The sequence below is a fragment of the Hylaeus anthracinus genome, unplaced genomic scaffold (genome assembly GCF_026225885.1).
Source record: "Hylaeus anthracinus isolate JK02 unplaced genomic scaffold, UHH_iyHylAnth1.0_haploid 11989, whole genome shotgun sequence".
NCBI classification, from domain to species: domain Eukaryota; kingdom Metazoa; phylum Arthropoda; class Insecta; order Hymenoptera; family Colletidae; genus Hylaeus; species Hylaeus anthracinus.
In genome coordinates this window covers 7,557,141-7,569,254 of record NW_026534337.1, presented here as the reverse complement: position 1 = coordinate 7,569,254, position 12,114 = coordinate 7,557,141, and the positions used below count along the sequence as shown (strand labels likewise).

General features: G+C 41.1%; 1 protein-coding gene across 1 annotated transcript in view; it reads left to right on the top strand.

The window, feature by feature from the left end:
• The window catches only part of LOC128887666 (uncharacterized), a 30,117-nt gene extending 18,747 nt beyond the window's left edge, over positions 1 to 11,370 (top strand). The window contains exons 4-8 of the mRNA XM_054143830.1: positions 1,920 to 2,068; positions 3,313 to 3,559; positions 6,113 to 6,334; positions 7,955 to 8,150; positions 11,332 to 11,370. Of these exons, the coding sequence (XP_053999805.1) occupies positions 1,920 to 2,068; positions 3,313 to 3,559; positions 6,113 to 6,334; positions 7,955 to 8,150; positions 11,332 to 11,341 (824 nt within the window). The 3' untranslated portion in view covers positions 11,342 to 11,370. The remainder of the gene's footprint in view (positions 1 to 1,919; positions 2,069 to 3,312; positions 3,560 to 6,112; positions 6,335 to 7,954; positions 8,151 to 11,331) is intronic.
• The last annotated feature ends 744 nt before the right edge of the window (positions 11,371 to 12,114 follow it).

Below are 12,114 nucleotides of genomic sequence, written 5' to 3'. Positions count from 1 at the left end.
TAAAAGTTTACTCGTAAAATAACATTTTTACTGAAGCCATTTTATTCATCCGGATGTTCGAATGTTCCACTGCAAACCTTTGAACATTTTATTGTTTGGTTCTTTACAAATTTGATAAATGTTGAAATCCAATATGTTCGTATCGATTGTATTCCATCGGAACGTTTCGTTCGACGTAGCATTCTGTGCATTTTTAATGTACTCCGCGGACGTACTCGGCATATTAATTCTCTCATTATCAGTAAAACATAGTACGAAATGTTTCGAGCCGATTCGATTCATCACGGTAATATACAAAATCTGGAAAGCAAGAGCACTCAAAACGCTGATTAATCATGAACTGACTGAAACATATTTACCTGGCACAGGTAATCATGGTTATTAGTGCTACGTAATCTAGTATAATGAATGTAATTTCAACGTGAAAATTCAATTAAACGAATGTGTACACTGAATTACTTTATCACAACGATCATGACACTGGTGTCTTTGTGTCTAGTGATTTAAAAAAATGATTTCATTCAAAATTTACGTCCGATCCCATGTATAGATCAGCTGTTTTATTACCGTCATTAATACGCAACTGACACAAAACGATAACATCATTTGAAATGCTGTTTCAGCATCTGAAATGGCGTCGCAATTTGCATAATTAGGACTTCCAAATCATGCAAAACACTGTATTGGAAACTCCAAATTACTTCCCGTGCTATCCGAGTGAGTGAAATGCGATACAAAGTTATTCGAAAATTATCTATTCAACCATGATATAAGTTAACTTTAAAACAACGATAATGAACTCGTTAAAATAAATGGAAATAAAATTTCGACCGCTTTATTCCAAACAAAATTTGTCTGATTTCGACGCGCCACGCTTGATCTCGATACCAGTTCGAACAGAGAAGTCAGGAAAATTATTAGAGTGGAAAGGAGTCGAAAATAAAAGAGAATTACGCCGAACAGAGAAAGTTTGCGAAACGGAACGAAATAAGTTTCGTGAATAGGGAATGGGGAATGCGCTGGATAGACGAGAAAAGGTATCTAGAAAACAGAAAACTGCTTATATTCACCTGGAGCTCACAAAACGACGCGATAAATTGAAAGATCGTGGTTACAACGCGAGTCAAAACTTACTTACTCGAAAGCCGAGCAACCTGGTCGATAAATAACCGATGCGTTAAGGATTCGCGTGATGTTTTCTCGTCTTCCGTGTTCCTCGGTAATCGACTCTTTTCTGCAAGAGTGGATCCAGTCCTCGTATATTGAACGCGAGGATTCATCGATGGGGAAGTAACGGGACAACAAAAAGCGAGTTCGATGGGAAATATTAATAACTGAATTCTATCGTAGCGCCATTCGAAGCGAATGGATTTGAAAAATCCAAGTCTTTGTTTACAATTTTTATCGAGAGAAACATTAGCTTTCCTCCATTAAGCCTCGATTATCCGCTTGAATCCGCTACAATATTGGATAAAAGTGTTACAATAACAAATTCCTCACACTCCTTTTCTACCCTGTGTCGAGGCGTCCCCCGAATTCTTCGGATGCCAAGCCAAAGGAAAAAAGGAGAGATTGTGTAAGACAAAAAAAAATCGTGGACGTCTGCGACGAGATTTATTTCTTTTGATCTGTCTGCCTGGGTGGTCAAAGAGCAACGTACTGCCTCGACAGCCAGAGGGTACATGTCTGAATTTGATTCGAGTCTTTTACAAAATCTTGACTAATGCTTTTATTGCTTAGCGCTTTGCAATGTTTCACGACGAAACTCCAACTTACTTTTATTGCCCACCAAGTTACTCCTACGTCCTTATTCTTTACATCAATCACCGTGCTTTGAGAATCCACCGTTCACCTTTTAAACTTATCGACGTGCCAATCGAACGATCTTGGATCAAAGCTTATGCTTTGCATTTCCGCAGTTTCTGAAAACCGAATTTCTTCCTCGAATCGGATGATTGAAGTTAACTGTGGCAGCGTGAACTCCGGCTCAAGCAATGTACACCTAAATCTAGGTTACGGGGTAAACGCCATCGAGGATACAAGACGAGATAGTAGTTCCGTCTCACAGGTAAGAAATGAACCTATACATAAATTAAATTACGCATATTCGCACGTTCGTATCACGAAAGAGCACGGATACAGAATAATTCGATAAATAATCCCTCGTGGTTCTTTCCTTCGTCCAACTCAGGGAAATTTCGTTAAGAAAAGTGCTGGCTGGTCCTGCAATTTACCAAATGCTTGCAGATTAACTCGCGAACAAACCCCAACCCCTTTTCCCTTTGCCTTTTGTCTTCCATTTCGTCGAAGAGAAACAGCAGTCGCGGTGTCGTCGATTCCCGCTGAATTGCTCGCAGCCGTTCCTTCGATTTCCCATCGACGAGCATCGTCAGGCAGATCCGAAGTAGAATGTATCGCTCGCTGGTGTAATACGTAAATATAATTTCTGCCAGTTTCGCGTATATTTTCCATAAAGACGTCGACCCTTTTATCGGAGCAGTCACGTCGGGACGCGATACATCCTCCGCCCCGGGGAAAAGGTAATTCACGACCGCCTGAAATTGTTTTTCCACGCATCATCGGCCCTCGGTTATTGAATTTTTGCCAGCTGTAACGCTGGAGCACCGTATCGCAACGAGATCCGCGAATAACGGTGCGTTCAGCAATTTCATGGCGGGATACGTTAGCGTATTCGTCATTTCGTCGCGTGTTTCTCACGTTTTGCATCTCTTCCTCCCGGTATGAAAAGATGTTCGAAGAAGTCCCCTTCCATTCCATTGGAATTGTAGTGAATGGACAAATTATTATAATCGCTTATTCGAAGTTTGAAGAACAGTGGAATTAAAAGCACACCTAAAATGAGAGTACGTAGAATTCTCGTCAGAGTCCTGCGGAATTTATTCAAAGTCCTATTGTGTTCGCGATGTCGATAGTTGTGAAAAGAAAGAACGATTCCTGGAATAAAAATCACTTTTTTTTTATACGAGGTTTCCTCTTCGAGATACTAGAGTTTGAAGACCCGGTAAAATTAGAGGCACGTCTGACCATTGCTGACCGTTTCTACTGTGGAATTAAAAACACACCTGCAATGGGATCTTCTCTATAATAATAAGTATGGACTGCTTTTCAATGCAGTCAATGTTATATTCTCTCAGGTCATAATCAACTCAGTTTTGAGGGGTCAGTACAAGTAATGAATGTATCAAAACTATACACCCACGACTAATGTTGCATTGACTGAAAATTTGAACTTCGTAGGAATGATTTGTCACGCGCGACAACCTAATAACGCGAGTCCGTGTTAATGATCAGTTTTCAGGGGATGAATCGCGCCGTCTGTTCAATAGCAGTGTCATGATACCGAAAAACAACACGGAAAAGGACAATCTTGGCGTGATCACCTATGGCTCCGTGGCTTTCCAGCTGAAGGACGCGAATTTGGAGGCGTGCAGCACATGCGACTTCGTGTTTCGAGCCCTGAAAGTTGTGTCGAAAACGAGGATTGTGACGGGATGTCTCGTCTCTTACTTTATCTTCTCGTTGGTTATGCTGATCTTCGGTAAGCGAAGTTCGTTTACACGTTACACCACTCATCCAGCTTTGAAAGCATCCAGAGGAACCAGAACGCAAAACGAAGGATTTCATTTTGAGTTTTCCGACTCGGTGGCATCGACTGCAGTTTTAGTATTTTTTTATTTTCTGAAAAGTTTGACGCAGAAACGATTCCCCGTATCACAAACAAATCGTTGCGATTTATTCCCACGCGCGGAACATTTTTCCTTTCACGGACCTCCCACTTGTCGGTTGCTTGCACTGCAAAGCATGCCCATAACGATATATGAAATGCAACCGGGTGCAATTTGCATACGCTCCCACGTGAACGCGATGAAAATACTCCGGCAACGTTGAAGCAGCTTATTAGCATTGACAAACGTTGACATGGCCGATTCGCGACGTAATTTCAGACATAAATTCACGGAGACCTCGTATTCGCTTGCTCTTGAGAAATTGTTGAAGATCTTTGTACTGAATTCGGACAAGTATAAGTTATACACGAGAGAAATCTATACATTGTGAAAATGTAGAAAATATTCTAAATGAAACGCGCGTTGTAATATTCGGAAGATGGAACGCACTTTTATTCAAGTTTCAATTCTCTTCGACTGGAGCACTTTAATCCTTAAGTGCCCTAAGTTTCAAATTGGATACCGGACTTTTAAATCGAACAGTACACTTGCAACTGGTTGGCTGTATGTTCTTTTGAACAAAAGTTAAAAAAGTAAACGCCGGCTGTCAAGATTGTTCAAATAATAAATACATTGATATTGTTTAAAATTTAATTTAGAAAATCAGGCTTTTAAAGGTTAATGCTGGTTATGTAATAAACATCCATCGTTCGTAAAGAGTTACAGCATTTATCGTAATATATAAAAGTGTAAGAATTGAGAGATTCAGTGGCGTTTAAAAATCTTTTCTACTAAATTTTCGGAGAGATAGTTTATATCCTCGTAGGCTGATCAAACGCGCGTTCTGTGGTTTTTGCACGTAGGCTGCGTCACGACGACACGCTTAGAATCCCCGTTTCGAGATCTCTCGTCGAAACCTGGGCATTGTTTCCCAACTAATTGACGGGTTTACGACACGCAATCCGGTTGGCGTTGGCGTGCGCTGGCTACGACATGCAAACCGGTTTAATTTCTCGTTGCTCGCTCCTGCGAGGCATAGATTCGCAGCCTGAATCGCCCGGACGGCGCATTCACCTCTTCTTCGAGCACCCGTCATCTATAGAGCCCTCCCTAGATCGATAGGGTACGTGGAAACGTGGAAACGTGGGATTACCCTCGGTGAACGTACGCGCGAGCTTTCTTGCAAAATTGATCGTTCCGTGGCGTAACTGGAACGCCTGATGTTTACTCATCTCGACCTGAGATAGACGGTAATCGATTACATCGCAGCTATTCTTATAATTGATCGGCGAATAGCAGTCGTTAAAATCGTAATCGTTAATCTAGAGATAGATCAGCGATCACGTGCTACATTTGTAATTCGCAGTCGTGAAATGAAAGCAACGCAATATTACTTTAGCTTTCGTTTGAACCGTTGGCACTGGAACAACCAAGTCGATCGATTTGATCAACGTATTTCATACTTATGTTTAGGATTACTCGATTATTTATTAGAACGATAAACAATTGGAACTCTCTTCCAACGCTTTACAATTGTATCGATCGACGTGCCGCGCGACGAAGGGGGACAATGGTAATAAGTCGGTCGACGATTCTTTAAAAAATTATCAAACGGTCGTTAGCGAACGATTGTGCGCCGTGAAGGAGAGGCGGGACCGCCCCTGCGAGGGTTCGCATGCCGCTTTACCAGCGATTATGTATCGAAATAGGACTTGACACAGTGAGTGGAAGTCAGGCGACGTCATTAGCGTTTACATTATTCAACGCGGTCGGCGTGCGAAAACTTATTTATATATCGACTAACGCGAAACCTGCTCGCTGTAAACAAACACGAAAATGAGATACACGCGATTCGGAAGCAACTAGACTGGTCATGGGACTACCTCGATAACGCATTCGAACATCATCGATTTTAGGGTTGATAATGTATTATTCGAATAGACGATTCGTGATTTTATACGGATACAAAGGTCTACCGTCTTGAATTTGTAGAGACTAAATTGCTCCACTTTTTTACATTTTCTAATTATGATATTTTTTTATTGCTTATTATACTATATTCATTTTATTTCTAAACTGACGATTTTATACATTTATAATATCAGCGAATATGACAAATATATGGTAAACCTAATCAAAAGACACTTAAACGAAATAATATCATTATATTAATTAATAGAATATATGCATTCGGTGGAAACGCCATGAATGCACTAAACCATATGCTTTGCAATCTAACTAAAACAGTAAATATAGATATTTTTACATTAGGAATATTCCAATTTAAAAGAAACATCCATATAACCCACTGCATGATAATTAATAACCGTCATCAGTGTGGAGTGATATGGGTCTCATTGCCAAATAGGAGCATCGAGAGACCTTGAAGAGGATTACCTCACGTGACGAGTCTACCTCTGTTCCAGGATGGAAATACGTAAAGGAGTGCACCGTGGAAGATCGGATACCCATCTACTTGGTCATAGCTGGGATACTCAGTATGATCCTAATGATATTTGTGGGATACTTGCAGTTGAGATCAAGAAAGCCGGAGATTATGTCGACAGCGCCACAATCGCCTGAAGTAATCTTCACCATAGTGATAATCGTAGGGTTATCTCTCTTCTTGATAGGCTGGTTCGTGGCAGGTGAGTACTGTAGAATTTCGCGACAAGAAGGAACGCAACAGAGAATGACGGTGGGTGTTTATTATTTCCTCCTGGTACCCGGATAGGTCCTACAGCTTCCTATTAGTTATTTATCATTATAAAATTATTAAAAATTAAATTCACATCGAACGAATGGAAGCTTACCCGAGTACCGATCTGGTCGAATAAATCGCTATGTAGGGTGTTTCTATTCGCCGTGCACGCGTATTAATAAATTCCAAAAATGTATTGGTCATTTCCAAAGTCAACCTGAGATAAAGCTTTTGGAATAAACAATAGAAATAATAGAGACAAACAAAAAAAATCGGAGCAGTTCGAATACTGCTCGAATCGGTATCCGTATTACGGCGAAGGCTTTCTATACGAAACCCACACACCGAAATCCATCTATCGTTTCCCTTCGGGAGAAATTGATCGACGTGGGTTGTGCATTGTTTCGTTGCAAGCTAATTTTCGTTCGTGATCTAGACGTAAGCTGCTTACCCATTACATTTGCAGCCGTAATTGCATCGATTTGGAAATAACGAGCCACCGCTCCCAACTTTTTCTCGCTTTCTTTTCGCTGGCTTCGATTCGTTGCTGTTCGGGAATCTTTCAAACTCATTTATAGTACTATGATTATTTGTACGTGTTAGTGATTTATTTCTATGTTATATTTACAATTATAATTACAGTAATTTACGACAGCTTTCGGGTTTTTCGTGTGGCTTGCACTGACGGATTAAAATTCCAGATCGCCTGCACTTCGAACATTCTAATTTAGTTCGCGGCAAGAATGAACCCTTTCATTTTGAAAGGGTATTCTTCGAACAGTTGCATCCATCGCGTTTTAGGAGTTCGTGCGATCAAGCTCGTGACGAGGCTTGAACGAAGGCAACCCTAATCGGATATTTCGCATTTCGTGAACGCCCACCCCGGTGCCATTATTTCCGGAAGGAATGGAAGCTTTGTGGAACGGATGAGTTTCAAATGAATTCTCCTGAGTACAACTACGTTGGCTGTAGTATTGTAGTTGAGCGAATAACTAAAATTTGCTTTCAGTAATTGACAAAAATAAAACGACCAATCCTGTTCAAGTTTCCAAAATTTGTATACGGCATAGTATGTCTCAGGCGTAGAAGCGCAAATATTCATACCAAAATACATTGGAAGATACATCGAAAATGAAGACTAACATTTTTTCGTACGATGCTTCGTTTTAGAGAAAATAAATTTTGGAAATATCTAAGTATCTTTAACGTGTCTGGCCGTTGCTCGTTGTTTCTACTTGTGTTCATGCCTGTGTGCATTGACAGTAATACGATATCGTTATTTTGCTTTCCATCTATGTTATTAACTTCGAACACGGTCCCATGCCGTTATTAATCTGTGTAAATGCCTCGAACTCTCAACGCAAGTAGAAATAGCGAGCAATTGTCAGACACGTTCGCACGCGTACCCAGAGAATTTGAAAATCAATTTTCTTAGGAACGAGGCCTCGTACGAAGACTTCGAAGCCTATTCTTCCCAACATGCTAAAGAAAAAATTATGGCTAAAAAGAAGCTACGATTAACCCCGTCGATATTTTCAAGATTTCAGTCTCAAATTTTCTGTCGCAGGAAATTACTGGATCCTGGGAATCATGTGGCCGACATTCAACGATAACATGTACATGAAAGATATGTATTGTGCTAAGCCACTTTACATATTTTCCTTGGTACATCTTGGTGTCGTTTATACCATTATCGCCAGTACCCTACTGTTAATGCTAGTGCTGGCCTGCTTCAGAATATTAGCCTGTCCATTGCCGCATAGGTAAGACGATAAATTCTCATTACCGTTTCGTAAAGCTTCTCTACATTGCTAAGATAATTTTTATTCGAAAATTTCAAACAACGAATAAAGGATAAACCACTGTTCGATCAAAATGAAAATCTGATCTATAGTACGAAACATTTCATATTAAAAAGACAAAATTTGAACTACTTCGTCGAGTAAACCTCACAAATACATTGTCGTGCTTTTATTCGTTGTCCATTATCACTGTCGTTTTCCCATCTACGCGATGCGATCGAAGAATTCATCGCGTGGGTGGACAAGGAACGAATACAATGTAAAGTTTTGATTCACATACGGGCGACTATCAGCTGATCATTTTTTCGATCGTATCGTATCGTATCGTCATCGAGTGGGAGAACGGCCCAAAGCACTGTTACCAGTTGCCCATATCACGTCGACGGATATGCTAGGTCGATCACGTTGATTGGCTCATCGAATCAGGGATGGGTTAAACATATTTCAAAGATGCACACAATAGCGATTCGTTGATAAGTCGAGAAATAACTGAATTTCCAAATGTTAAATAAAGTTCTAAGTAGTTTTCATACTCGTGAATTTATAATTTATCGGTACGCGATGTGGCAGATTCGAGAGGTACTATATCTCAACTTAGAAAAACATTCGGTTGTTCGTTGTTTGTTTCGAGTACCAAATTCATTCCAGTCCATCCCTGGTACGCCACCAAGAATCATCGAATCACGCAACCACGGAATTCGACCGACGCGATTCGGAACTAACTGCGCGATGCATCGCGGCGTCCCACATTCGCCATTGCGAATTCATGCGTGTGCAGAGTGTTTCTAAAAGGTGGTTACGAAATTGCAGTGTAAACTCGGTACACTCAAAAGAAGGGAACAAAATTTGTATACCAACGCTCAACCAACTCGGTGCTTGCATTTCAAACGCGAATATGATGACTTTTTTCATGACAACTACGAAATAAATGAGTTTTTAATGCTTGTTCAATGAATACATAAGTCGTACGATACGCTTCTTGAGTCTATTACTTCGAATCGATACAACTTCAAACATATCGTAATTCACATATCTCACACCCATCGTTTACCCTAAACGTTTAATACAAATGAGCTGCTTGATCAAATGATTTAAATTCTTGACACGAAGTAGATGGCATGTGTCATGTCACGGAATGCTGAATAAACCCAAGGGCACGAGGGTAGCTACACACTCACTCTGACAGACCTCTATAACACGGTGGAGAAGTGTCTCTTCATTGTCTACAGAGCTTTCTAAGTAAGAGCTTTCGAGTATCCTCGTAAGATCCAAGATATTCGAAGCAGGCGAGAATTTTCTATGGATCTCCTATCCATCCCTCGACATCGATACCGCGAAAGGTACAAATTCCACAATAGTGTGACCCACAAACAATCTATACGCAATTACTACCTCGGAATTTCTTACGTCGTTACAGAAACCCACAATTTTATTCTATCGAAATCTCAACAATCAAGAAAATTAAATTATCTTTACTCTTCCGAACAACTCCCGTACTTCAACACGAAATCAAATACGTGTTTCAGTGACCAACAAAAATATTTTCTAAAATAACGTAGATAATTACAGGTACCCAAACAAAATCGCAAATGAACCTCAAATGGCAATTACACTTTTTCCAACATTCTTTTAAAACGCACGCAATTGAAAGCGCCAAATTTACCGCCGTGCGCGAGAAACGAATAAAAGAATACGTCACGCGTACAATATAAACGTTTACCGAGGGGTCGAGCTATCCAACGTGACAACGAATTCTTTCACCCCAGAGTTCGTTCACACTTGAAACAATTGCCGCATCCACGGAAACGCTCTGCACCCGTTCGCAAAGGTATTGGGTCACCGAATATTCCACGTGCGACGTCAAAGCTAAATATTCCGTACTCGGAAAGCAATCACCCGGCGTACGTGCACGTGCATACACAGTCGGCGTTAACTGGATCTACGTGCAAAATAGTAGGTCAACGAATTTGGTCGCGTGCCGACGCGAGAGGCTCATAAATACCGAGGAGCCCAGGCGGCGCGTATCGCCGCCATGAACGAAACACGCTTTTCGCCTCGCGTGCCACTGGGAAATGGGGTGGTCCTTCGCTATAGGTGGTCGAAATCTTGCTGATCAATTTCTTTTTTCCTCCCTCTGGTCTATATCGTCACATATATAGGGCGGACTGGGATTTATATCGAGGCGAGTAAAGGAAAATGTTAGACGAATTTTTAAAGACGCCATGATTTCACACAAAACACGGTTCCGTTGATTTTTAAAGTACCATAGTAACAATCTGCATGTACCATTTGTAGTATACGTGGCACGGAACGTGTTAATATATTGTATTTCTACGTCTTGCCTCTGTTAATAGTCACAATAAAGTGAAATTAAATAAGAACACAAATTTCAATGCCAAAAATGTCGAATGAGAAGATGAATTTATTCTATGTGTATTTCGGCCATGATAGGGCCAAAACGAAGGTCGGAAATGAAGGACCACCCTGCTGGGAAACCATCCGTGGTTTTCTTGATTCTCGTTACCCTGCGTTTGCGTGATCGACGAGGAAAAGCAAGAATCACGCGACGCGTCGAGCATTGCTCGCCCCAGGTTGGATCATAGCAATTTTCTTTCGTTGGGGATTGCCTACGGGGCCGCGTGCAACACGGGACACGGTGTTTTTATCTCAACTTTCGTACACGAGGGAAGGGAAAGCTTTTATCTTGGCGAGGTTTTATCTCGCCAGGCTTTTATCTTGCCTCGATGAGAAAAAACCCATCCTTGGAGCGTGGCTACTTTATCGTTGACTCCGACTACTTGGAAACCGTACGCTTTGTCTAACGCGAGTGGAAAGAGCCTAATTCAAGATCGGTGAAATCCGCTCCGCCACGTGAATTCACTGTAAATTCAGAAGAAAATTAATAACTAAAATTTATACAAAAAATTGCTAAATGTTAAACAAATTCGTTGGTGGGAGGGATGTCAGCGGTATTTAATTAGTTTCTTCAACTGTATACGTTCGCTAATGTACCGCTTAGGTTTGGAATCCCTCGCAGTTCCTTAAATGATAAAAGCAGTCGTCGTCTCGGTGATTGCTTCTCGAACGTTGAAAACCACGAGGGCGACTCACCGTCGGCTCGTTTCCATTGCGCTTCTTCCAGGTACAAATAACCACATCGATCAGCGCGAGTTAGAGAAGTAACTACCGTGAGTAGTTGGACCCGCGAAGCTGATGACAAGGAAATTTGTACCATCCGTGGGCAAATTTTGAAAACTGTCGTGGAATTGAACGAGGACAGTGACTATCGCATCAGTTCCTCGAGCGCTTCCGACGACGAGGATTAAACTAATCGGACATAAACTGAAGATTGGTATAATCGAAAAATCGTTAAGAAACGATATTCCACTAAAAAAACAAATAAAGACAAAATAATTTCCGTTGATGTGAATTTGGCTGAGATACGACGAGCAAACGCGTTTCATTTAAATTTAGAGGCAGCGAGAGGGCCGGAATAACAACGGTGCTAAAAAAGGAGAGCGAACAGATAAACGCCACGATTGTTACGGCTGATGTGAAATCCCGTCTGGCACACATAGAATTCGAGTCTTCTGCCCAGACGTACAGATGACGTAGATAAAAGTTTTCGATTTCAAGAGACAGGACGTTGGGTCGAATACGTCTGTAGCAATCTGCCACTGGATCAATGGCCCGAATCTTACGATATAACGCGGCTGCCAGTAATATCGCGCCAAACTTCGTTTTGGGCTGCTTTTTCGACGATGCTAAGCGCGAATGATATAAATTTAATGACTCCAGACTGGGAGTCAAACGCTCAGAGACGGGGTAGAATTACTATTGTTGAGAAAAAAATAAGCAGATGTTGAATAAATTAAAATGGAGATCGATACATGCGTGAAAAAGAAAGTGAAGCACAAGATGTTTA